The 27,986-nt window shown below is 34.2% G+C and overlaps 2 protein-coding genes and 2 long non-coding RNA genes across 26 annotated transcripts; all 4 read right to left on the reverse strand.

The window, feature by feature from the left end:
• Positions 1–938: 938 nt before the first annotated feature.
• Positions 939–7,177, reverse strand: LOC112188310. Of its 12 annotated transcripts, XR_005805379.1 has the most exons (8): positions 7,031–7,177; positions 4,372–4,444; positions 3,158–3,243; positions 2,772–2,887; positions 1,950–1,995; positions 1,784–1,867; positions 1,611–1,694; positions 939–1,249 (listed from the first exon to the last, which is right to left on the reverse strand). It is a non-coding gene; the product is annotated as an uncharacterized LOC112188310 (long non-coding RNA). The 12 variants fall into 12 exon arrangements; XR_005805378.1 differs by lacking the exon at positions 1,950–1,995 and having other exon boundaries at positions 1,784–1,829; XR_005805380.1 differs by lacking the exon at positions 1,950–1,995.
• Positions 7,178–8,481: 1,304 nt separating this feature from the next.
• Positions 8,482–10,270, reverse strand: LOC121051159. The gene is made up of 2 exons (XM_040513197.1): positions 10,127–10,270; positions 8,482–8,858 (listed from the first exon to the last, which is right to left on the reverse strand). The coding sequence occupies exons 1-2, from the start codon at positions 10,214–10,216 to the stop codon at positions 8,646–8,648; spliced, it is 303 nt and encodes a 100-aa protein (XP_040369131.1). The 5' UTR covers positions 10,217–10,270; the 3' UTR covers positions 8,482–8,645.
• A 2,928-nt stretch (positions 10,271–13,198) lies between these two features.
• LOC112171911 (putative F-box protein At3g25750) lies at positions 13,199–15,125 on the reverse strand. Its single transcript, XM_024309051.2, has 2 exons — positions 15,031–15,125; positions 13,199–14,340 (listed from the first exon to the last, which is right to left on the reverse strand). The coding sequence occupies exons 1-2, from the start codon at positions 15,044–15,046 to the stop codon at positions 13,199–13,201; spliced, it is 1,158 nt and encodes a 385-aa protein (XP_024164819.1). The 5' UTR covers positions 15,047–15,125.
• A 6,562-nt stretch (positions 15,126–21,687) lies between these two features.
• LOC112180488 lies at positions 21,688–27,921 on the reverse strand. 12 transcript variants are annotated; one of them, XR_002928326.2, is made up of 8 exons: positions 27,775–27,921; positions 25,114–25,186; positions 23,897–23,982; positions 23,511–23,626; positions 22,689–22,734; positions 22,523–22,606; positions 22,350–22,433; positions 21,688–21,988 (listed from the first exon to the last, which is right to left on the reverse strand). It is a non-coding gene; the product is annotated as an uncharacterized LOC112180488 (long non-coding RNA). The 12 variants fall into 12 exon arrangements; XR_005805361.1 differs by lacking the exon at positions 22,689–22,734 and having other exon boundaries at positions 22,523–22,568; XR_005805362.1 differs by lacking the exon at positions 22,689–22,734.
• Between the last annotated feature and the right edge of the window lie 65 nt (positions 27,922–27,986).

Below are 27,986 nucleotides of genomic sequence, written 5' to 3' on the forward strand. Positions count from 1 at the left end.
GGTGCATTATATATATATATATATATATATATATATATATATATGAGAAGCAAACTGATAAACTGATAAAGCAAAGATGCATAACAGACTTTACTATTCAGAAGTGTTCAGATTTGAGAAACAAACTCAGGAATCAAAGATGCAAGAAATAGTCATTAATGTATAGCAAGTGGATCCAGCATCAAAAAAGATAAAGACAATTGTAAGAAACTAAGCAGAAAGTCCAACCCTAGACACTACTTCTGTTTTTGAAACAGAAGTTAAAACACCCTATTTTCTTCTAAGTTATCGTCATTGAGATGAATGAGGATTAACAATGAGTTGAAGGACCATCGAGTACAGATTTGAGGGATTGATAGTAAAGCTAAATGTAATGGAGAAAAAGGATAGGAATGAGTATGAAGGGAGTGAGCAAAAATGGTGCTGTGATCATCTGGCAGTGTTCAATAATAACAAAACAATACTGAATATGTATAGTTTGAGAATGGAATAGACCAAAATGACAATATAAGTAAAAAAAAAAAATCGATAAAAATGAAAATAAAAACTATACCTGAAGTAATAGTATGTGAATGGTTTTGTGTTCTATGTGTGAATCTCGAGGTAGAGGGACTGAAAGAGGGTCGACATTGAAAGATTTTAGAAAAACTGGTTGCAGGTTCATGTGTGATGAGTGGCACATGAAATAATGAATAAACAGAAAAAATGAAAATGAAAAGAACAGGTTAAATGTACAAAGTTTAATATATTTTGTAATATGAAAGCAAGTTTTTACCTGCAGCTAATCTTTATAAAATCTTTCCATGTAGACCTTCTTTGAGCCAATTTAGCTTTAGATTCATATGTAACAGAAAAAGATGTGTTTTTATTGTATCTACGGAATAGAGAATGAATGAGGGAAAAAGAAAGGAAAAAGAAAGAGGAGAAACTACTTAATGTATAGCAAGATATATCATGGACATTATTGAATTCAACAGTATTGAATTTACAAATATTAGGTACACTATATAAATGCGTTGTACATACACATCAAACATTGTTTTACATGATCCAAAATCTGGTACTTTAGCTAATTACTATACACAAATTTGAATAATGAGGTCTTCTAGAATATCATTGTTTTGAAAGTGTAAAGCTGGGGCAGCTAATTCAACATGTAACAACTGAGAAACACGATCTCCACAATCATCGAAATGCAACTGTTGATAATGTAGAAGTCTAAAGTCCTTCTGCACCACAGTCAGCAAACCTGTACAGTGCAGTGGAAAAAAACTTAAGCTGATGCATAATGGGGCTGCTTCAAAGGCTACTGCAGTACATTTTTCTTAATCTTTTTTTTTTTCTTTTCTTTTCATTTGATCAAGGACATGTCAACAATTTTATTTCCATCACAGCATAGCAATTTTAGCGTCCATTAACAATTTCAATTTCTTTATACGTGCACAAATGTCATCTCTGATTCTTCCATTTATAAAACACTTGATGGAAATGAAGAACAGGAAATGAAGCCTAATTCAGACATTGATCTCTCTTGATCATTCTACACACTTTGCTTCACTTTTACATTAGCAAACTGAAAGAAATTCCAAACATTGAAAGTCATTATCTACCTTGAAAGCAAGTATATATGCTACATGTCTCATTTGCATGAGACAAACATCTTTTTAACACCTATTACCAACCTCTGAATCCTCCTGACAGTTCAAAAAGATTAAACTGCAAGTGACTTGTACACAACCAATACTAAAATAAATCCAGCACAAAGAGTGTAAGGGTTGCATACCTCAGGAGCTTTTGGCTGTCTTCTTATTGAGTGTGCAAGAAATTTCCTAAATGCATCATTAAATATTTCTATGGGTTGAACACTCTGAACAAAATCATAATCGCTTAATGCATGTCTAGTTGTCTACAATGAGTAAGAAACAGACGAAAAATGAACATATGGAGACCTTGATATCCCAAGATTTGAAATTCATTGGCAGCTTTCACCTTGTTCTTGGATTCCATGAGCAAAGCATAAGATATGTAAAACTCATAATGTGTCTTTCCAATCTCATTATTTAAACATTTTAAATTTTTGAACTATATGATTAAGAATTAAAAATTTAGGAGGGTTATCAGCAATGATGAAGGGGAATACTGCATTCATATTTTCATACTTCAAAATAGTTTTGGAACTATTCCTAGACCTCTGCTATCCTATAAAGGTTCAAGAGAGGCAGAGAAGTTGCTTGTAATATTTATTTAAAGAATTGTAGAAAAGTTAATTCACATAAGTTTCATGGTTTTACTTATCAGTAAAGTAACTGAGCACATTGATAAGAATCACTCATATTAGTGGTTAGAGTTATTCAACTTTGGGCATTTATTTGCCGAAGATCAACTCAAAGACTATTCAGCCAAAAGCAGTAATTGAATGATGATCCTATAAGCCAACAAATCCAACAGAACAAAGTTTAAACACTTTTAAGAGCTTGGAAAACCAATTTTCACATATGGTTCAGTAAATTCGACAGCTTTTCAAAGTTGAAGTAACTTATGTTGCAGAAGATGCCACATGGAATTCAAGCTGGGTACATACAGATCAGTCTAAACCTCTAATTAGCACCTTTCACTCTAGAACAAACTACAACACTTACCAAACAAAACACAGTAAACAGATCAATTCAATGCACAGAGACTGGTAGTAAAATACAAAGGAAATACCTCTGACCCAGAAGCAAAAATGTTTAGTGGGGATAATCAAAAATAATACTGAGAGTTGAAATTACCAGTTATGAGAGTCAACTGTTGTTGCGGTTATCCCCCATCACAAAGGCATACGCTTCTGAAATGGGCAGCGTGAATCAAGCAAAACAGGCAACATAGTCCTCGTAAGTAATTGAACCTGTTATTATATGCAACCAACTGAATAAAAAAAGAAGCAAGAACAGGAACCTACAAAACCTGTTATTATATGGAACCAACTGAATAAAAAGAGAAGCAAGAACATGAACTTACAAAACCTGTTATAATATGTAACCAACTAAATAAAAAAAGAAGCAAGAACAGGAACTTACAATTGGTTCCATTACAATAAAATGCAGCTATGTTTTGACAGTTCTAATCAAACAATACTATGACAACAAAAACATAACAGCAAAGATGCAATCCTTACTTTTCAAACCAAACTGAAATCTATCACTCCTCTTCTTGTTCTTCTTCTATTGGAACACTGCAATAATAAAGCAGACGGAGCCAATCCTGAACATAAATTAGGCAAATTGGAGACTTTGAGAACCAATGACAACCAAAACTAAAAAACAAAACTCACCCCCAACAGATTCTACAAATGATCATAAAGGGAAAATAATTAAAAATTCTACCATTATTAGTTGTAAATACAACCTAATGGAATAAGAGGAAACCAGACCATTTGAAGAAACCTACTATGCTTGAAGAAAATTGTGAAAGCTTATCATAATCATATGAAATGGAAAGAACATGGCAATTGGAATGATGGAAAAAACAAAAGATAAACATATCAAGTAAAACAAAACGAAAATTCATTTAAACAGAGAAGCAAGAATACTAATTGAACAAAAACATAAGTTTAATTACAATTGCTATTCTTATAGAATAGAAGGTAATTTTCATTAGGTTGGTAAATACAGATAAATAATTATGTCTTATATATTGATGCCGATCTATTTCTTGATATGTCTTAACTTTCATTCTCGGCATCTATATCTTGATATCTTGATATGTCTTAATTTGGCATCTAGGCATCTATATCTTAATTTGTTTTACCAATCTATATCTTGTCGCACCAAAGTAGAGTTCAACATCTCCAATATATATTGTAATTTTCAAATATATATACTTTCATTCTGGCTTTCCTTGAACTTTTATAGAACTGGAAGGACGTCCTAGGAAAAAAAAAGAAGAAGAAGAAGAAGAAGAAAAGTAAGTTTAGTGGCCAAATTAGATTCATTTGAACTGTTGGTAGTCTTCCAAACTAACCATGGAGTTTGGAATTAGGAAACTGGACCAAAAGTCTTTCAAGATCCACTTTAGAAATAAGAAAAGAAAAAGAAAGAACTTTTTCCTGATAAACCAAAAAAAAAAAAAAAAAACGTTCTAATAGTTTAATTAACCTATGCATAAGACAAAAAAGGTTTCAATTAACAAAGTGCAAGCAAAGTTCTTCCTTTTTCAGGAAACAAAGAATGCAGATGAAACAAACAACCAGTCAATAGGCAATTGGCAAAACAGAAACAACTCAGCTAATTACAGCAAAAGACCTTTGATCAATTCCATACAATAATCCAACAGACAATTATAACAGTTAATTATAAACATATTGGTATAAAAAAATCAACCCAAACGTACCTTCAAATCTCTGAACCTAGAAATGAACGAAGACACAGCTGCTTATGATTCTTAAGCAAATCCCTGCTCCTTCCTACATGCAACATCATCATGATTACAGTGCAAATAATATAAACCGAAGAGTACCTCCAAACACATAATAAGTGAATCAATCAGTTTGCATTATGACCAATAATGAATACCAATGCACAGAGGAACAGCAGCAGAAAAATGTATAAAAACTATGTAGACTTTTTTGCATAGAATCTAGAAAATTGAAAAACAAAAAAAAGGCGATGAAATTTGATAATTAATTATACAACTGTCAAAACTCACTTTAACACAAAACTACTGGAACCAGAATGAAAAGCCAAAAAAAAAAAAAACACAAAGTTGACACACTCGTTAGATCTACATTCGTGATTAGTCACTGTTTTTTTCATTTTTGTTCTTTACTCTATTTTGATGCTCTAACTTTTCTCGCCGACATTGGTATGTCTATAGAGATAGGCAATAATCTATTTAAAACACGGTAAAAACTCGGAACATCATAAAAACTTTTATTAACATATGCACTCAAAGCCAAACTTATTGTTCCAAGTACTCATTTCAGCACAGTAGTCCAAACCCAAGTTAAACTTACTATACATAATAAGATCTGCTCCAACTGAGAGGACAATCAATCTCTACAGAATTCCAAGAACCGATAAAGTTCACTGTTTATAAACTGAAATAACCTCCAAAAGTAGTTTCTATTGCGGCTGTTGTTACTAAACTTTAGCAATGGAATAACAGTTAGCAGAATAGTGTAACAAACTAAGAACAAATTTTACACCAGCAAAAGCTTTCCTTATTGATTGAATTGAAGAAATGTTGAGATGAGATTAAAAAAATAAAAAATAAAAAATAAAAAATAAAATTGAAAAGCTGAAATTACTGAGAGAATGAGCTGCGAGGAGCGAAGTTGAGAGCATCAAGGATTAGAGAGACAGTTGACCATTCATTCCAAATGTTCGTCTAATGAGTTCATCTATTAGTAACTGCATAAATTAATGTTGGGTCGCTGCAAACGCACAGCTTTGACATAATGGTCCAAAATTTAGACTTAAAAACCCCAACCATGGCTCATAAATAGGTATTTCAGTTTCTCTTTAAATTATTCACACCATAAATGATTGTTGCAACCATCAGTTTGTTTATAGAAAAATCCATAAACCAGATGAATGATTTCTCTAGTTTCACTCTAACTTAACTAACCAATATGTCACTCTCAATTTTCTGGCAAGTACAGAATTTTACAATTTTCATGATCTTTGACTATATTATTGAGAAAAGTTCAACATGAAAGAGAAATTGACATTTTATATTTACGCAGGTATGATGGTGCTAGTCAAGCATCTTCAAAACATGCCAATGTGAGTTACCAATAAATAGGACTTATTTCTATAGCCATAATCACAAAAATTGATGCATGTAGGAGAACCAAGAGCTCAGAGTTCAAACCAGTACCACCGAAACAAACTGTGCAAATAAAATATCAAGTACTTGATGGGGTGCAGGAACAGATAAAGAATAACTCATCCCAAAGTAAAGAAAGCCTCTCACCACCACCAATGAATCAAACATTTCACTTCAATCAAAGTAGTCTAGAACATGTAGGCACTATCCTTATAAACACTAAAGTTTTTGTTTGCATTCATTATTATTTTTTCTATATTGTTTAAAGTTGGTTTAGTGTTTGGCTTCTTTTTGTTAAACAGTTGAGGAGCTTTGCAATTCAGATACAATCAGAGAAACAAAGCTCATGCTGATGAAATTTTACACAAAACCCTTAATCGAATAATCCCAAAAAACCGTACCCAACAAAATTGACCCAAAAATTAACATCAAGCAGTAACCTTTTATGCCTCCAATATGAATAATATGGAATAGGTGAAGCACTAGTTTGAACGGACCAGGTAGATCCCCAGATTTTTCTTCTAAATGTGTAAGAATATTTTTTTTTTAAAGGCTTGGATAGGTGAGGAAAGATCCTACCTATTCACTTAAATTAAGAAAAGGAAAACCAAAGTACAAAGGAGGGGGACCAAAACCAAAACCTCCTAGATAAATGTGTAAGAATATAATTCACCAGAAAACAATCAAAATGTCATGCAAAAAATAAAGAATAAAATAAACACAATAACCTCCATAAATGTAAATTTCCCAATAACAATCGGAAGTAAATAAGTAAGTAGAAATCATTTAGTCGAGAACGAGTAAAGAGTAAAGAAATTCTAAAGATAAAAGTAGAATTCTGAAAAGACAATGATTTAGCAAGAGTCTGTTATTTAACTTGTAATTGTGTTAGATATGCGCTTATGGTTTCTAACTTTCATGTTGGAGTCAATGATATTCCTATTTGGCCCGTTTGTAGACTCTTAAGTTTATTGTTTGTTAAATGGTAATTTCACATTCTAAAAAAAAAAAAAAACCTAGCAATTTTGTTAGTTTGACTAGACACTGTGGCAATCTCCTTCTTTATTTTTTTTTTTGGCATTACCCTTCAAAACAGGAAGAAGAAGATGCAGCTTTCATTACTGGAGGGCACACAGATATTAGAACATGTATAATTTTGATCATGGAAGCGAAATAATTGGGATTTCACAAATTATATTGAGACATCTCTAAGACAACATACCTGGAAGTGGATCCATAATTTGAAACCTGAAAAATTGAACAGTTTCTGCCCTAGGTCATGGTTGCTCTTGAGTACGGCCGGCAGATGGAGTCGGGGTTTTTAGATCTCAAATTCTCAATTTAGCTATTTATATATAAAGACCTTTTATGACTCTTTCTTTTCCGATTTGGGCCTAATCTTGTGACTCTCCTTCTTTTCTTCGGAAAAGCTTTAAGTTTGTTTTGGGCTGTCAGTCCAATTCCTCTCACGACTTGAATTGGCCCTTTATATTCCTTGAAATACTAGGATTGTCAATTCCTATATTCACAAGGACTCTTCCTCCCCTCTGTTTATAGTAAGTCTTTAAACGGGGTTTCTTAGTCATAGATTTTCTTGATTTAGGTTCATTTTTCTTGTATTTCAACCGGCCTTGTCTTGTATGAACAATCTTCATCCTATATGTTTTCTGATAGCAAAACTGATCGAGCAATTGAAGCCATTAATCTTTTGTGCCTCTTCCCCTCTGTATATAGTTAAAGACTAGGAAACCGGGTTTCTCAGTCATAGATTATCTTCATTTAGGTTCATTTTTCTTGTATTTCAACCGGCCTTGTCTTGTGTGAACAATCTTCATCCTATATGTTTTCTGCGCTTTGCAATTATCGCCCAACGTTCCCATGAGTGGCATGAGCTACAACTATAATACGTCATCTGCAGCAATTAAAGATCCACTGACAAGTCAGAAAAGGCAAATATGTATGGAACAGTGGATAAATAATCAGGCAATAACAAATTCATAGCAAAACTGATCGAGCAATTGAGGTTGTGCTTGAAACTAATGTATCAAGCTTCATATTAATTATTACAGGGGCACCAACTAGTCTCTCTTGTTTCTTAGGACTTCTTCTAGGCTGCTCCTCCATCCAAGCCCCATGAGGATCATCCTCCTCCTTGGTTGTTGCAACAATTGAGGGGCAAATGGATCACTAGAATTGAATTCAGTAACATCGCCAACACCACTCTCTCGTCCCTCCTTCCCCAACTCATCTTGAACTGAACACCCCTCCTTATGACCTTAGAGGCCATACTAGATGGTGACATAACTCTGTCTGCTTACCTGCAACAAAGAAAAGGAAACACTCAAACACCAATCCAAAGGCTGGTTCAGCGAGTCGCGCGTCACCTCTCTATTCATGCATGTCTTTCTTTACATTTCTAACCACATTTGTATCAGCATGTTCTATCTTCATGCTAATGTACAACAAGTTGCAGGTCATCCTCCCGTAATGACACAAAAATAATATCAAGCTGGACATGTATGAGTTTATAAAGAAATTCATTTTGTTCAGCTCTTATTTAGTTGCCTACCATACTCACTATGCCTATATTTATATAGGTAGCAAACAACTCTTTTGAAATGAATAGAAAAAAGTAAGATTTGCTACTGAACTACCTAATTAACATTCATTTCCTTTAGCCATGCAATCAACATATTAGTTCAGCAGGGACTCAAGTGCGACTAAATTCTTAATACACTTGGTCATCCACCCATATCTTTGGAAACCTTGAAGAAAGTAACATAGTCTAGACATGTTCTTCTCTGAACTACATTTTTCAATTTCTGCTATCACCAAACTTAGATGTTGTTCCTCTCAAGCTTCTTTGACTTCTGAAACTGCTTGTCAGCCAGCCTCTTCTTCCTTTCGAGTGACATGTTAGCTTTCTTCTTGTACTGGTTGTACCCAGCTCCATTAAGCATCGTGCAAGTGTTGTCTTCTCCGGAATGATTGTCATAGTCTTCCCTTGTTATGAACCCGCGTCTGCAATGCTTGCAAAGTATCTGGTTAACCTGTCAAAAAAGTGTACCTCATCAACATATAAATATCAAGTAAAAGCAAGAACAGGGCTTCCCCTTACAGAACACAAGGACCAAATTCCCACATCCACAATAAGAATTTATATTTTTTTGGATAATCCACAATAAGAGTTTATATAATACAATAGCTAGACAAAGCTGAATTTTATTTCGATCAAATGTAATTAGAATAAAAAGCTATGGCATCCTGAATTTTATTTCGATCAAATGCAATTAGAAAAAAAAGCTATGAACCAAACTTGGCTTAATGGGCTTCAAAGACCACAATAGCTAAACAATGAGCAACCTTGTTAGATTGCCTTGGTTCATAGCAAAGGGTGACCTGAGGAAGTTGACCTAGCTTAGTTCTAATATCCACAAGGACATGGTGAGCCAGCTTAGTTCTAATATCCACAATGCCTCCAGACCCTCCTAGAGTATCAGCACACAGAAGCCCCATCCACATTCAGTTTAAGTGTTTCTGGCAGCAGAGCCTCCCACTTAATGACGCCTTGTCTAAAGAGATGGAATTTTAGCCTTCCCATTGGCTTTCACAAACTCATCATACCAGCTCATTGTTTGAGCCACAATCTCCAGTGAAGATTTAGACACATTAGATCGAAGCTTATCAATTCTGTTGCACCAAAGAGCCCAAAGCATCATTAGTAATTGTTCAAGAGTCTGTTTTGGCATAGTATTTGCTCTTTCTATAGCTAGCAATCATTCCTTACCAACAAACAAGTAGTAACTCTCACATGAAAATGAAATGGAGGAGCTTCAAGAAATTTTTTTCTTGTCATAGATCGATGCCCCAATGACTTACAAGGATGTGAACACAAGAGACAATTAAGCTCACCTTAATCACCTTTTGCAAGAGTCATGTCAGTATCTATTACCCATCAGAGCAATCTTATTCACTAGCAGAGCTCTTGTTCATAGCATTATTATGTCAATCTCGCTCTACTTTACAAGATTGCTCTACTCTAGCAAGAATTATGTTACCAAAATATAAAGAAATTGCTGCACACTCAAATTTTACTCTAGCATTTCACCCAAACATCAAAATTACACACCATTAACCCACTGTAGCAGAGCTCTAGAAGCCATTTACATGCTTAAAGATGGAAAGAAATGTGTCAACCCAGACCACTCGAAGCAAAGACCCACCCACATTTCAAAACAGATATACACATGTCATGCCATGGATGAACAAAACTAAGAATATCAACTGGAATTTACAGGGGCAAAAGAACTGAAATTACCTGTGAGTCTTTGGGTTGCTTGGTCTGAAGCTTCTTGCCCTTCTTGCCCTTCTTGTTCTTGTTCTTCTTCTTCTTCTTCCCATCCGCCATTTTCAGAATTAAGATTTGCTCTGGGTCTTTTTCCTTCTAGAAGCTACTCTCTGCTACTGAAGAAATCTTGACGAAGAAGAAAATGAAGAGACTCCCGTCTCGGCTTGGGTTCATGCGATTTCTATGGGCTTTTTCTATGAAAAAAAGAATAAGTTTGTTAGACTTGGCCACTCTTAAAGCCAGCCAACTTGGCGGAGTGGCAAGGCGTGCAAGTATTTTGCAACTGGTCCCAGGTTCGAATCAGCAAGATAGGAGGATTGGTTTTTCTATTTTTTTCTTTTTTCTTTATGAGAACATTAACAGTTTAACACACCTTTCCTCTATAGTTTTAGAAGTTAAAATTAAATTATGACAACATGATAAACATTGTCTAAATATCTAAAGCTATAAATTTTAGTAATAAAATACGTAATTTTAAGAAAAATATTAATCTTACAGCAATTTTATTCTTTTTTATATATATTTTTTATTAAAGTGTTGGTATATATTTTAAATTTCAATTTTTTTTTTCTACAACTTCTGAGTGTCCCGCTTGATATGAAATTTTGGCTCCTCCACTGTGACAAACATATGGCCGTTTCATTCACTACATGGCATTTTTTCTTTTTTCATTCTAATAGAAAATATTAGAACTTCATTTATCTTAATTTACTACTGTAAATGGAAGTCAAATTTTGATGTCAAATGCTTCAGCAAATTTTAGATTGTCATATATGCCCTTTAAATAAAATAAATTTAATACATATAAAATGATCCAAAATGTCATTATGCTAAAATACTAAATCAAATAAAAGAAAATTAGAAAAGAAACAAATGCACAAACTTTTATTCTCTTTAGTTGGTGAATTTTGAGACAAAAAACAACAAGTTCCTATCATATTGCTCCAGACATCGAACGAGTATAACGCTAGTACTATTATTAAGATAAGAGAGCTAACTCTTTGTAACTAATTTGTTTTACAATTATAGCCGTGAAATATTTATAAAATTTAACATAAAATTAATTATCAAGGCCAAAAATCCCTAGCCTTTCTTTCGGTTTTGCTAATTGTAGGTTTGTCAATGGAGCATTCAAATTCCAAGGCCTCCAAACCCCAGTCCTACCTCCTGTAAGCAAAGCTTTCTTTGGCTCTAATGAACTGGCTACTGGACACAAAACAATCCTGGTGCGTGATCCAAAGGCCTGGTTCTCCTCCAGTGCTGATGACTCTCTTGCACATGGATAATGTGCCAGCTGACAATGTGGTGCTCACCAAAAGGGACAGGCCAGCCTCCCCGTATTCATCCCCGAATAAATTGAAGGTACTGCTACCTGACTTGTTTACAACACTGACATGCATAGACATGCCTACAAGAAGCTGAAGATGTCAGAATTCACTACCAAGTTCTCTGCTAAATCACTTGGGATGGTGGAGGCTCCGGGTAGTATTTTGGTACCCAAAGAAGCAATGCAAGAGGGAAAACTGAACCAAAGAAGGAAAGCGGAAGGCCTCTTTGTTCCAAGAACAAGAATCCATCCAAAGCAAAGAAAATAGCGGAAGCACAAGAACTCTGCCTGGCATATCTTATCAAGCCTCCAAGCCATAGTTTAAAGGGCAAGGAGAAAATTTAAGTCTTTTGTTTTAGAACTTTGCCTATTTACTATGCTTAGTTTTCATATTTTATAGGCTCGCTTTAACAAGTGAGCATGAGATGTCTTTAATGAGTGGTGCCTATGTATACCACATTTTCTTATCTGCCCTCTGTATCAAGGCAGTGAAAAAGTATATAATGTACCATTCTAGCTTGAGCTAATGAAATCGTTTTGATTTGATTCAAAAAAAAAAAAAAAAAAAAGATTCACAGACAATACTAAATCGCAAGTAATCTCCCAGTAACTCTAGTCGGCCCTTGCTGGCAACTCTAACCATTCTAACAAACCAAAATAAAGGTAAACAAAAATTAAAGAGATCACTGACCAGAGTTTATCATATAAATATATAACTAATGAATTTCATGTGAGCCAACTTATAAAACATTATTACCCAAAATCCCTCTCCTGGAAGAAATGGAAAAAAAAAAAAAATTAATGCAGCCTGCATATAGGTAAACTAACCAAAAAAATCTAAAGTAGACAAGCAACTGGAAATCAAACAATCGAGAACAGTCTTAAGGATGAACATATGCTATATCCTCTTCAAATTAATACACACACACGCATCAAGATGGAATAACACTGGAGAGCAAACACAAACTAGAACATTTATTATCTGCAATAGAAGAGCCCGAGCAAAACAAAGACTTGAAAATCTATGAGAAAAGAGATGTTGAAAAAAAAAAAAACGATACCTAGAAGTGGATCCATAATTGGAAACCTCAGAAAGTTGAACAGGTTGTGCCCTAGAACTTAACTAGGTCTTGCTTGCTAGCTCGTCATGCAATTTTTCAGTACCGCCGGCAGAGGGAGTCAGATTTAGATCCCAACTTGGCTATTTATAGAAAAACAGTTTCTGTCACAGGTGGACCACTGTTTCTTTACCTGATTTGGGCCTGGTCTTGTGTTGGTCTTCAGATTCTTTGCCTTCTGTGTAATTTCTCTTCTCCACGCCCTTTGAAGATTTTGAGTCGGGGTTTCTCAGTTAAAGTAGGGATCGATTCAGATTGCCTCCTTAAGCGGGTTGGATTTTTTTTTTCCCTCTTTCAAGAGGCTGTTACCTTTATCATTGCTCTCTTGTTAGTTGTTACTTAGGGCCGCCTCTGAGGGGTGCCAAGTGAGGCAGCCACTTCAGGCAAGTGGTGTAACTAGAAATTCTATCACGGAGGGTCAAGAATATGATCAAAATATCTTTATATACAAAAGAACTGAATTCTTATAGTAAACACTAAATAAGTAAGAACAAAACGAATGAAAGGTCTGTTATAAACAATGTTGAAAGAAAAAGTTTACAATTGTTGATAACGAAAGTAGTAAGGACATAGGATTAAACAAAGAAATTTTATAGTTCACAGCTGAAACGTTGGCAAAATCCAGATTGATGGTTGAAGACTCATCTTCACTAGCATTGAAGCCTTTGTGCTGTCAATAGATAGAAAGCTTTCATCTTCTACATCATACACACCAAAATCATTAGGACCACGAGGCCCAAATTTACTTCTAAACCAATCATAATCATGAGTAAAGTATATGCAATTCCGTAGACATCCTGGAAAACTTGAAGAGATTACCGAAAACGAAGAGTTATCACCTAGGAAGAGTGTTTCACCACCTAAACTGTTTTTCTTGGTCCACTTACACTCATCAAAATTCAATTTGTAAATTATGAATTTTGATGTTGTACGCATGTCATTCTTCCGATCAAAGCTAATGTGTCTTTCAACCATCAACAATTCTTTCTTATTTGAATACACAAGATAACTCTTTATGGTGTGATCGCGTCGAAGGCTGCGTGCAGCTAATTTTCGATTAAAACTGAACCTAGTAATTTCGAGCGATAAAAGTCTGCCATTATTTCGAACACCATAAAACTTACCTCCCAGAAAAATGACTTCATCAAATCCACGACCACGTGCGCGTCCATCAATATAACTCCAAGCTCTATCTTTACCAAGTCTAATAAAAGCCAACTGATAGCCCGGTTGAGTGATGACAACAACAATGCACTCATTTGCATTTAATACTGGGTCTGCTGAAATCGTAGCCTTGTAAACATAACGCTCATGTCTCACTCTAGACATATCTATCTCTTTGATGAGTCGCAACGGAGGAAGATGAATGATAGAATTTTCTTTTTCTACCCTCCCTCTAACCCTAAAGAACGGATTTATTAGAGTTACTGTAAAATCATTCTCCACAAATATCAACCATCCTTTTGAAGACCCACAAAATCGAGTATTGGGCACTCTTACTTGCAAATCAAGAAGCTTGTCATCCGTGACGTTGTAGACCTTCCATATATCTCCAATGTCGGTGTTAATCAAGAGCATTGGAGGGGGATGACAACATGGCATTTTAACTCTTTTCTTTCGATTATCCTTAGCTATGAAATTCCATGATCTACAAACAACACTGAATCTCACATAATCTGCTAGCAAATCTAGTCTCTCTAAAACTGATTCCAATATTTGATTAGGCAACTCTGACCAATCTGCCAAGACAAACAAAAAAAACATACAAAATTAAAGACATTACTGACCAGGGTATTATCTATATATGGAATAGGTGAAAGAACTAGTTTGAACGGACCAGGTAGATCCCCAGATTTTTCTTCTAAATGTGTAAGAATATAATTCACCAGAAAACAATCAAAATGTCATGCAAAAAATAAAGAATAAAATAAACACAATAACCTCCATAAATGTAAATTTCCCAATAACAATCGGAAGTACATAAGTATGTAGAAATCATTTAGTCGAGAACGAGTAAAGAAATTCTAAAGATGAAAGTAGAATTCTGAAAAGACAATGGTTTAGCAAGAGTCTGTTATTTAACTTGCAATTGTGTTAGATATGCGTTTATGGTTTCTAACTTTCATGTTGGAGTCAATGATATTCCTATTTGGCCCGTTTGTAGACTCTTAAGTTTATTGTTTGTTAAATGGTAATTTCACATTCAAAAAAAAAAAAAAAAACTAGCAATTTTGTTAGTTTGACTAGACACTGTGGCAATCTCCTTCTTTATTTTTTTTTTTTGGCAACGCCCTTCAAAACAAGAAGAAGAAGATGCAGCTTTCATTACTGGAGGGCACACAGATATTAGAACATGTATAATTTTGATCATGGAAGCGAAATAGTTGGGATTTCACAAATTATATTGAGACATCTCTAAGACAACATACCTGGAAGTGGATCCATAATTTGAAACCTGAAAAATTGAACAGTTTCTGCCCTAGGTCTTGGTTGCTCTTGAGTACGGCCGGCAGATGGAGTCGGGGTTTTTAGATCTCAAATTCTCAATTTAGCTATTTATATATAAAGAGCTTTTATGACACTTTCTATTCCGATTTGGGCCTAATCTTGTGACTCTCCTTCTTTTCTTTGGAAAAGCTTTAAGTTTGTTTTGGGCTGTCAGTCCAATTCCTCTCACGACTTGAATTGGCCCTTTATATTCCTTGAAATACTAGGATTGTCAATTCCTATATTTACAAGGACTCTTCCTCCCCTCTGTTTATAGTAGTCTTTAAACGGGGTTTCTTAGTCATAGATTATCTTGATTTAGGTTAATTTTTCTTGTATTTCAACCGGCCTTGTCTTGTATGAACAATCTTCATCCTATATGTTTTCTGAGCTTTGCAATTATCGCCCAACGTTCCCATGAGTGGCATGAGCTACAACTATAATACGTCATCTGCAGCAATTAAAGATCCACTGACAAGTCAGAAAAGGCAAATATGTATGGAACAATGGATAAATAATCAGGCAATAACAAATTCATAGCAAAACTGATCGAGCAATTGAAGCCGTTAATCTTTTGTGCTTGAAACTAATGTATCAAGCTTCATATTAATTATCACAGGGGCACCAACTAGTGTCTCTTGTTTCTTAGGACTTCTTCTAGGCTGCTCCTCCATCCAAGCCCCGTGAGGATCATCCTCCTCCTTGGTTGTTGCAACAATTGAGGGGAAAATGGATCACTAGAATTGAATTCAGTAACATCGCCAACACCACTCTCTCGTCCCTCCTTCCCCAACTCATCTTGACCTCCTTATGACCTTAGAGGCCATACTAGATGGTGACATAACTCTGTCTGCTTACCTGCAACAAAGAAAAGGAAACACTCAAACACCAATCCAAGGGCTAGTTCAGCGAGTCGCGCATCACCTCTCTATTCATTCATGTCTTTCTTTACATTTCTAACCACACTTGTATCAGCATGTTCTATCTTCATGCTAATGTACAACAAGTTGCAGTTCATCCTCCCGTAATAACACAAAAATAATATCAAGCAGGACATGTATGAGTTTATAAAGAAATTCATTTTGTTCAGCTCTTATTTAGTTGCCTACCATACTCACTATGCCTATATTTATATAGGTAGCAAACAACTCTTTTGAAATGAATAGAAAAAAGTAAGATTTGTTAGTGAACTACCTAATTAACATTCATTTCCTTTAGCCATGCAATCAACATATTAGTTCAGCAGGGACTCAAGTGCGACTAAATTCTTAATACACTTGGTCATCCACCCATATCTTTGGAAACCTTGAAGAAAGTAACATAGTCTAGACATGTTCTTCTCTGAACTACATTTTTCAATTTCTGCTATCACCAAACTTAGATGTTGTTCCTCTCAAGCTTCTTTGACTTCTGAAACTGCTTGTCAGCCAGCCTCTTCTTCCTTTCGAGTGACATGTTAGCTTTCTTCTTGTACTGGTTGTACCCAGCTCCATAAAGCATCGTGCAAGTGTTGTCTTCTCCGAAATGTTCGTCATAGCCTTCCCTTGTTATGAACCAGCGTCTGCAATGCTTGCAAAGTATCTGGTTAACCTGTCAAAAAAGTGTACCTCATCAACATATAAATCTCAAGTAAAACCAAGAACAGGGCTTCCCCTTACAGAACACAAGGACCAAATTCCCACATCCACAGTAAGAATTTATATTTTTTTGGATAATCCACAATAAGAGTTTATATAATACAATAGCTAGACAAAGCTGAATTTTATTTCGATCAAATGTAATTAGATTAAAAAGCTATGGCATCCTGAATTTTATTTCGATCAAATGCAATCAGAATAAAAAGCTATGAACCAAACTTGGCTTAATGGGGCTTCAAAGACCACAATAGCTAAACAATGAGCAACCTTGTTAGATTGACTTGGTTCATAGCAAAGGGTGACCTGAGGAAGTTGACCTAGCTTAGTTCTAATATCCACAATGCCTCCAGACCCTCCTAGAGTATCAGCACACAGAAAGCCCCATCCACATTCAGTTTAAGTGTTTCTGGCAGCAGGGCCTCCCACTTAATGACGCCTTGTCTAAAGAGATGGAATTTTAGCCTTCCCATTGGCTTTCACAAACTCATCATACCAGCTCATTGTTTGAGCCACAATCTCCAGTGAAGATTTAGACACATTAGATCGAAGCTTATCAATTCTGTTGCACCAAAGAGCCCAAAGCATCATTAGTAATTGTTCAAGAGTCTGTTTTGGCATAGTATTGCTCTTTCTATAGCTAGCAATCATTCCTTACCAACAAACAAGTAGTAACTCTCACATGAAAATGAAATGGAGGAGCTTCAAGAATTTTTTTTTCTTGTCATAGATCGATGCCCCAATGACTTACAAGGATGTGAACACAAGAGACAATTAAGCTCACCTTAATCACCTTTTGCAAGAGTCATGTCAGTATCTATTACCCATCAGAGCAATCTTATTCACTAGCAGAGCTCTTGTTCATAGCATTATTATGTCAATCTCGCTCTACTTTACAAGATTGCTCTACTCTAGCAAGAATTATGTTACCAAAATATAAAGAAATTGCTGCACACTCAAATTTTACTCTAGCATTTCACCCAAACATCAAAATTACACACCATTAACCCACTGTAGCAGAGCTCTAGAAGCCATTTACATGCTTAAAGATGGAAAGAAATGTGTCAACCCAGACCACTCGAAGCAAAGACCCACCCACATTTCAAAACAGATATACACATGTCATGCCATGGATGAACAAAACTAAGAATATCAACTGGAATTTACAGGGGCAAAAGAACTGAAATTACCTGTGAGTCTTTGGGTTGCTTGGTCTGAAGCTTCTTGCCCTTCTTGCCCTTCTTGTTCTTGTTTTCTTCTTCTTCTTCCCATCCGCCATTTTCAGAATTAAGATTTGCTCTGGGTCTTTTTCCTTCTAGAAGCTACTCTCTGCTACTGAAGAAATCTTGACGAAGAAGAAAATGAAGAGACTCCCGTCTCGGCTTGGGTTCATGCGATTTCTATGGGCTTTTTCTATGAAAAAAAGAATAAGTTTGTTAGACTTGGCCACTCTTAAAGCCAGCCAACTTGGCGGAGTGGCAAGGCGTGCAAGTATTTTGCAACTGGTCCCAGGTTCGAATCAGCAAGATAGGAGGATTGGTTTTTCTATTTTTTTCTTTTTTCTTTATGAGAACATTAACAGTTTAACACACCTTTCCTCTATAGTTTTAGAAGTTAAAATTAAATTATGACAACATGATAAACATTGTCTAAATATCTAAAGCTATAAATTTTAGTAATAAAATACGTAATTTGAAGAAAAATATTAATCTTACAGCAATTATGGTAGAATTTTCTTTTTCTACCCTTTGATGAAATACGTAATTTTAAGAAAAATATTAATCTTACAGCAAATATTAATCTTACAGTAATATTACTCTAGACATATCTATCTCTTTGATGAGTCGCAACGGAGGAAGATGAATGATAGAATTTTCTTTTTCTACCCTCCCTCTAACCCTAAAGAACGGATTTATTAGAGTTACTGTAAAATCATTCTCCACAAATATCAACCATCCTTTTGAAGACCCACAAAATCGAGTATTGGGCACTCTTACTTGCAAATCAAGAAGCTTGTCATCCGTGACGTTGTAGACCTTCCATATATCTCCAATGTCGGTGTTAATCAAGAGCATTGGAGGGGGATGACAACATGGCATTTTAACTCGTTTCTTTCGATTATCCTTAGCTATGAAATTCCATGATCTACAAACAACACTGAATCTCACATAATCTGCTAGCAAATCTAGTCTCTCTAAAACTGATTCCAATATTTGATTAGGCAACTCTGACCAATCTGCCAAGACAAACAAAAAAAACATACAAAATTAAAGACATTACTGACCAGGGTATTATCTATACGAGCTTTAGTTGCCCGCGCGTTGCTGCGGGAGTTATGGTGGCTAGTGAATTGCTTAGAAAAGTAAATGATTGTATACAAAAGAATATCATTGATTTTGTATTGTTGGTTTGTACATTTGGTTTGCTTTCAATTGTTTGATGGTGGTGCAAAAATTTAGGTAAGATATATTTGATTTGAAAGGATATTTGATTTGAAAGGGTATTGTGAAGAGAGATACAATAGAATATTCATTTGGTGTTGCTGTTGCTTGCTGGTAGAAAACCATTTTTGGTGTAGAGTGAATGCAGAGAAGAGATGAGTTAGGAGTAACTTGAAAGAGAAAACTTACAGTAAAATTTCAATTCAGCCAGACATGGCACAAATGTGATATTATTATGAACATAATGCATATAGCCTTATTGATTATTAAATCTTCGGGAAATGATTACTAATCCAGCGCAAGTAACTGTCCGATCTTTAACAATATTAGTTGCTCTGTTTCTATTTTCTTCCAGTAGAATATTGCATCTAAAATCTTCTTCTCAACTGAACCATTGATTGTATTTCAGTAAATGTGTGCATAAAACTAAATTTAGAATACTGTCGGATGTAATTTCTTGTACAATGGTATGAGTAATGTCTTCGGTTCATATTGTTCACCAAAAGAAAAAAAAATTTCACATTATCCAGTTGTTAACCTTGAATCCTAGCTTTTCTTTCGAGATTTTAATCAGGAGAAAATGATCAGCATGTAGTCTATATCCATTCCAATTACCTGGCCTGTACTTGACTTTCTAGCAATGCTTCTACTCTTATGCACTCAGAAAATAGCTCAAGGTCATACCTCGAGATTTTAATCAGGAGAAAATGAACAGCATGTAGTCTATATCCATTCCAATTACCTGGCCTGTACTTGACTTTCTAGCAATGCTTCTACTCTTATGCACTTTCATTGTTAAGTTCTCATAAGCCTGTAACCACTTCATATCCACTATTCTATGCTAGTTTGAAACTTTGAACTCAGAAAAATAGCTCAAGGTCATACCTTCTGCGAAAGAAACTGGATTTCCAAGCCTTGTCAGAGCAATTCAACCTTAGAAAACTGCAAAACTGTCAGATCTCAATCAAAATTACCGACTCACCAAAATTTCATTTCCAAGTGAAATTATTTCGGGTACATAAATGAGGTTGTGTAGAAATAATCAAAGTAAAATTTTGGAGGAAAAATATGTCAAGACTATAACTTAAAACCATAATCTGACTTAATAGCATATTTGAGAAGCAAACGAATATAATAGAGATGCATAATATAATATAAGTTTGTAACGGAATTTACTGCTAACAACTGTTGAAATTCCAGAAACAAATTGGATCCAGAATGAATCAAAGTTGCAAGAAATAACCATTAATGCATAGCAAGTATAAAATCAAAATCAAAGCAACATAAGATTGATTCGATTTCAGAGCAGAAATCAAAGCTCAGGACAATAGATCTAGACATCAAAATCAGTTTTGAGAAGAATAATAAACTTCAATCCGAATTGAGCACACAAATCTGAAATGAAGAATAAATTCAGAGAAGATGAAAACTGATGGCAGAACTGTATGATTAATGATACTCAAGTATATATCATTTGAATCATTAAGTTTGTTTTTGAGTAATAGAAATAATTTCATTTTGATTAATGACAAAAAGCTACATATTATAATGTCTAATATTTCCTTCCCTTGATTATTTTTATGGTGCATTATATATATATATATATATATATATATATATATGAGAAGCAAACTGATAAACTGATAAAGCAAAGATGCATAACAGACTTTACTATTCAGAAGTGTTCAGATTTGAGAAACAAACTCAGGAATCAAAGATGCAAGAAATAGTCATTAATGTATAGCAAGTAGATCCAGCATCAAAAAAGATAAAGACAATTGTAAGAAACTAAGCAGAAAGTCCAACCCTAGACACTACTTCTGTTTTTGAAACAGAAGTTAAAACACCCTATTTTCTTCTAAGTTATCGTCATTGAGATGAATGAGGATTAACAATGAGTTGAAGGACCATCGAGTACAGATTTGAGGGATTGATAGTAAAGCTAAATGTAATGGAGAAAAAGGATAGGAATGAGTATGAAGGGAGTGAGCAAAAATGGTGCTGTGATCATCTGGCAGTGTTCAATAATAACAAAACAATACTGAATATGTATAGTTTGAGAATGGAATAGACCAAAATGACAATATAAGTAAAAAAAAAAAATCGATAAAAATGAAAATATAAACTATACCTGAAGTAATAGTATGTGAATGGTTTTGTGTTCTATGTGTGAATCTCGAGGTAGAGGGAATGAAAGAGGGTCGACATTGAAAGATTTTAGAAAAACTGGTTGCAGGTTCATGTGTGATGAGTGGCACATGAAATAATGAATAAACAGAAAAAATGAAAATGAAAAGAACAGGTTAAATGTACAAAGTTTAATATATTTTGTAATATGAAAGCAAGTTTTTACCTGCAGCTAATCTTTATAAAATCTTTCCATGTAGACCTTCTTTGAGCCAATTTAGCTTTAGATTCATATGTAACAGAAAGATGTGTTTTTATTGTATCTACGGAATAGAGAATGAATGAGGGAAAAAGAAAGGAAAAAGAAAGAGGAGAAACTACTTAATGTATAGCGAGATATATCATGGACATTATTGAATTCAACAGTATTGAATTTACAAATATTAGGTACACTGTATAAATGCGTTGTACATACACATCAAACATTGTTTTACATGATCCAAAATCTGGTACTTTAGCTAATTACTATACACAAATTTGAATCATGAGGTCTTCTAGAATATCATTGTTTTGAAAGTGTAAAGCTGGGGCAGCTAATTCAACATGTAACAACTGAGAAACACGATCTCCACAATCATCGAAATGCAACTGTTGATAATGTAGAAGTCTAAAGTCCTTCTGCACCACAGTCAGCAAACCTGTACAGTGCAGTGGAAAAAAACTTAAGCTGATGCATAATGGGGCTGCTTCAAAGGCTACTGCAGTACATTTTTCTTAATCTTTTTTTTTTTCTTTTCTTTTCATTTGATCAAGGAAATGTCAACAATTTTATTTCCATCACAGCATAGCAATTTTAGCGTCCATTAACAATTTCAATTTCTTTATACGTGCACAAATGTCATCTCTGATTCTTCCATTTATAAAACACTTGATAGAAACGAAGAACAGGAAATGACGCCTAATTCAGACATTGATCTCTCTTGATCATTCTACACACTTTGCTTCACTTTTACATTAGCAAACTGAAAGAAATTCCAAACATTGAAAGTCATTATCTACCTTGAAAGCAAGTATATATGCTACATGTCTCATTTGCATGATACAAACATCTTTTTAACACCTATTACCAACCTCTGAATCCTCCTGACAGTTCAAAAAGATTAAACTGCAAGTGACTTGTACACAACCAATACTAAAATAAATCCAGCACAAAGAGTGTAAGGGTTGCATACCTCAGGAGCTTTTGGCTGTCTTCTTATTGAGTGTGCAAGAAATTTCCTAAATGCATCATTAAATATTTCTATGGGTTGAACACTCTGAACAAAATCATAATCGCTTAATGCATGTCTAGTTGTCTACAATGAGTAAGAAACAGACGAAAAATGAACATATGGAGACCTTGATATCCCAAGATTTGAAATTCATTGGCAGCTTTCACCTTGTTCTTGGATTCCATGAGCAAAGCATAAGATATGTAAAACTCATAATGTGTCTTTCCAATCTCATTTTTTTAACATTTTAAATTTTTGAACTATATGATTAAGAATTAAAAATTTAGGAGGGTTATCAGCAATGATGAAGGGGAATACTGCATTCATATTTTCATACTTCAAAATAGTTTTGGAACTATTCCTAGACCTCTGCTATCCTATAAAGGTTCAAGAGAGGCAGAGAAGTTGCTTGTAATATTTATTTACAGAATTGTAGAAAAGTTAATTCACATAAGTTTCATGGTTTTACTTATCAGTAAAGTAACTGAGCACATTGATAAGAATCACTCATATTAGTGGTTAGAGTTATTCAACTTTGGGCATTTATTTGCCGAAGATCAACTCAAAGACTATTCAGCCAAAAGCAGTAATTGAATGATGATCCTATAAGCCAACAAATCCAACAGAACAAAGTTTAAACACTTTTAAGAGCTTGGAAAACCAATTTTCACATATGGTTCAGTAAATTCGACAGCTTTTCAAAGTTGAAGTAACTTATGTTGCAGAAGATGCCACATGGAATTCAAGCTGGGTACATACAGATCAGTCTAAACCTCTAATTAGCACCTTTCACTCTAGAACAAACTACAACACTTACCAAACAAAACACAGTAAACAGATCAATTCAATGCACAGAGACTGGTAGTAAAATACAAAGGAAATACCTCTGACCCAGAAGCAAAAATGTTTAGTGGGGATAATCAAAAATAATACTGAGAGTTGAAATTACCAGTTATGAGAGTCAACTGTTGTTGCGGTTATCCCCCATCACAAAGGCATACGCTTCTGAAATGGGCAGCGTGAATCAAGCAAAACAGGCAACATAGTCCTCGTAAGTAATTGAACCTGTTATTATATGCAACCAACTGAATAAAAAAAGAAGCAAGAACAGGAACCTACAAAACCTGTTATTATATGGAACCAACTGAATAAAAAGAGAAGCAAGAACATGAACTTACAAAACCTGTTATAATATGTAACCAACTAAATAAAAAAAGAAGCAAGAACAGGAACTTACAATTGGTTCCATTACAATAAAATGCAGCTATGTTTTGACAGTTCTAATCAAACAATACTATGACAACAAAAACATAACAGCAAAGATGCAATCCTTACTTTTCAAACCAAACTGAAATCTATCACTCCTCTTCTTGTTCTTCTTCTATTGGAACACTGCAATAATAAAGCAGACGGAGCCAATCCTGAACATAAATTAGGCAAATTGGAGACTTTGAGAACCAATGACAACCAAAACTAAAAAACAAAACTCACCCCCAACAGATTCTACAAATGATCATAAAGGGAAAATAATTAAAAATTCTACCATTATTAGTTGTAAATACAACCTAATGGAATAAGAGGAAACCAGACCATTTGAAGAAACCTACTATGCTTGAAGAAAATTGTGAAAGCTTATCATAATCATATGAAATGGAAAGAACATGGCAATTGGAATGATGGAAAAAACAAAAGATAAACATATCAAGTAAAACAAAACGAAAATTCATTTAAACAGAGAAGCAAGAATACTAATTGAACAAAAACATAAGTTTAATTACAATTGCTATTCTTATAGAATAGAAGGTAATTTTCATTAGGTTGGTAAATACAGATAAATAATTATGTCTTATATATTGATGCCGATCTATTTCTTGATATGTCTTAACTTTCATTCTCGGCATCTATATCTTGATATCTTGATATGTCTTAATTTGGCATCTAGGCATCTATATCTTAATTTGTTTTACCAATCTATATCTTGTCGCACCAAAGTAGAGTTCAACATCTCCAATATATATTGTAATTTTCAAATATATATACTTTCATTCTGGCTTTCCTTGAACTTTTATAGAACTGGAAGGACGTCCTAGGAAAAAAAAAAGAAGAAGAAGAAGAAGAAGAAAAGTAAGTTTAGTGGCCAAATTAGATTCATTTGAACTGTTGGTAGTCTTCCAAACTAACCATGGAGTTTGGAATTAGGAAACTGGACCAAAAGTCTTTCAAGATCCACTTTAGAAATAAGAAAAAGAAAAAGAAAGAACTTTTTCCTGATAAACCAAAAAAAAAAAAAAAAAAACGTTCTAATAGTTTAATTAACCTATGCATAAGACAAAAAAGGTTTCAATTAACAAAGTGCAAGCAAAGTTCTTCCTTTTTCAGGAAACAAAGAATGCAGATGAAACAAACAACCAGTCAATAGGCAATTGGCAAAACAGAAACAACTCAGCTAATTACAGCAAAAGACCTTTGATCAATTCCATACAATAATCCAACAGACAATTATAACAGTTAATTATAAACATATTGGTATAAAAAAATCAACCCAAACGTACCTTCAAATCTCTGAACCTAGAAATGAACGAAGACACAGCTGCTTATGATTCTTAAGCAAATCCCTGCTCCTTCCTACATGCAACATCATCATGATTACAGTGCAAATAATATAAACCGAAGAGTACCTCCAAACACATAATAAGTGAATCAATCAGTTTGCATTATGACCAATAATGAATACCAATGCACAGAGGAACAGCAGCAGAAAAATGTATAAAAACTATGTAGACTTTTTTGCATAGAATCTAGAAAATTGAAAAACAAAAAAAAGGCGATGAAATTTGATAATTAATTATACAACTGTCAAAACTCACTTTAACACAAAACTACTGGAACCAGAATGAAAAGCCAAAAAAAAAAAAAACACAAAGTTGACACACTCGTTAGATCTACATTCGTGATTAGTCACTGTTTTTTTCATTTTTGTTCTTTACTCTATTTTGATGCTCTAACTTTTCTCGCCGACATTGGTATGTCTATAGAGATAGGCAATAATCTATTTAAAACACGGTAAAAACTCGGAACATCATAAAAACTTTTATTAACATATGCACTCAAAGCCAAACTTATTGTTCCAAGTACTCATTTCAGCACAGTAGTCCAAACCCAAGTTAAACTTACTATACATAATAAGATCTGCTCCAACTGAGAGGACAATCAATCTCTACAGAATTCCAAGAACCGATAAAGTTCACTGTTTATAAACTGAAATAACCTCCAAAAGTAGTTTCTATTGCGGCTGTTGTTACTAAACTTTAGCAATGGAATAACAGTTAGCAGAATAGTGTAACAAACTAAGAACAAATTTTACACCAGCAAAAGCTTTCCTTATTGATTGAATTGAAGAAATGTTGAGATGAGATTAAAAAAATAAAAAATAAAAAATAAAAAATAAAATTGAAAAGCTGAAATTACTGAGAGAACTGAGCTGCGAGGAGCGAAGTTGAGAGCATCAAGGATTAGAGAGACAGTTGACCATTCATTCCAAATGTTCGTCTAATGAGTTCATCTATTAGTAACTGCATAAATTAATGTTGGGTCGCTGCAAACGCACAGCTTTGACATAATGGTCCAAAATTTAGACTTAAAAACCCCAACCATGGCTCATAAATAGGTATTTCAGTTTCTCTTTAAATTATTCACACCATAAATGATTGTTGCAACCATCAGTTTGTTTATAGAAAAATCCATAAACCAGATGAATGATTTCTCTAGTTTCACTCTAACTTAACTAACCAATATGTCACTCTCAATTTTCTGGCAAGTACAGAATTTTACAATTTTCATGATCTTTGACTATATTATTGAGAAAAGTTCAACATGAAAGAGAAATTGACATTTTATATTTACGCAGGTATGATGGTGCTAGTCAAGCATCTTCAAAACATGCCAATGTGAGTTACCAATAAATAGGACTTATTTCTATAGCCATAATCACAAAAATTGATGCATGTAGGAGAACCAAGAGCTCAGAGTTCAAACCAGTACCACCGAAACAAACTGTGCAAATAAAATATCAAGTACTTGATGGGGTGCAGGAACAGATAAAGAATAACTCATCCCAAAGTAAAGAAAGCCTCTCACCACCACCAATGAATCAAACATTTCACTTCAATCAAAGTAGTCTAGAACATGTAGGCACTATCCTTATAAACACTAAAGTTTTTGTTTGCATTCATTATTATTTTTTCTATATTGTTTAAAGTTGGTTTAGTGTTTGGCTTCTTTTTGTTAAACAGTTGAGGAGCTTTGCAATTCAGATACAATCAGAGAAACAAAGCTCATGCTGATGAAATTTTACACAAAACCCTTAATCGAATAATCCCAAAAAACCGTACCCAACAAAATTGACCCAAAAATTAACATCAAGCAGTAACCTTTTATGCCTCCAATATGAATAATATGGAATAGGTGAAGCACTAGTTTGAACGGACCAGGTAGATCCCCAGATTTTTCTTCTAAATGTGTAAGAATATTTTTTTTTTAAAGGCTTGGATAGGTGAGGAAAGATCCTACCTATTCACTTAAATTAAGAAAAGGAAAACCAAAGTACAAAGGAGGGGGACCAAAACCAAAACCTCCTAGATAAATGTGTAAGAATATAATTCACCAGAAAACAATCAAAATGTCATGCAAAAAATAAAGAATAAAATAAACACAATAACCTCCATAAATGTAAATTTCCCAATAACAATCGGAAGTAAATAAGTAAGTAGAAATCATTTAGTCGAGAACGAGTAAAGAGTAAAGAAATTCTAAAGATAAAAGTAGAATTCTGAAAAGACAATGATTTAGCAAGAGTCTGTTATTTAACTTGTAATTGTGTTAGATATGCGCTTATGGTTTCTAACTTTCATGTTGGAGTCAATGATATTCCTATTTGGCCCGTTTGTAGACTCTTAAGTTTATTGTTTGTTAAATGGTAATTTCACATTCTAAAAAAAAAAAAAAACCTAGCAATTTTGTTAGTTTGACTAGACACTGTGGCAATCTCCTTCTTTATTTTTTTTTTTTGGCATTACCCTTCAAAACAGGAAGAAGAAGATGCAGCTTTCATTACTGGAGGGCACACAGATATTAGAACATGTATAATTTTGATCATGGAAGCGAAATAATTGGGATTTCACAAATTATATTGAGACATCTCTAAGACAACATACCTGGAAGTGGATCCATAATTTGAAACCTGAAAAATTGAACAGTTTCTGCCCTAGGTCATGGTTGCTCTTGAGTACGGCCGGCAGATGGAGTCGGGGTTTTTAGATCTCAAATTCTCAATTTAGCTATTTATATATAAAGACCTTTTATGACTCTTTCTTTTCCGATTTGGGCCTAATCTTGTGACTCTCCTTCTTTTCTTCGGAAAAGCTTT

Source organism: Rosa chinensis, chromosome 1 (genome assembly GCF_002994745.2).
Source record: "Rosa chinensis cultivar Old Blush chromosome 1, RchiOBHm-V2, whole genome shotgun sequence".
NCBI lineage: Eukaryota > Viridiplantae > Streptophyta > Magnoliopsida > Rosales > Rosaceae > Rosa > Rosa chinensis.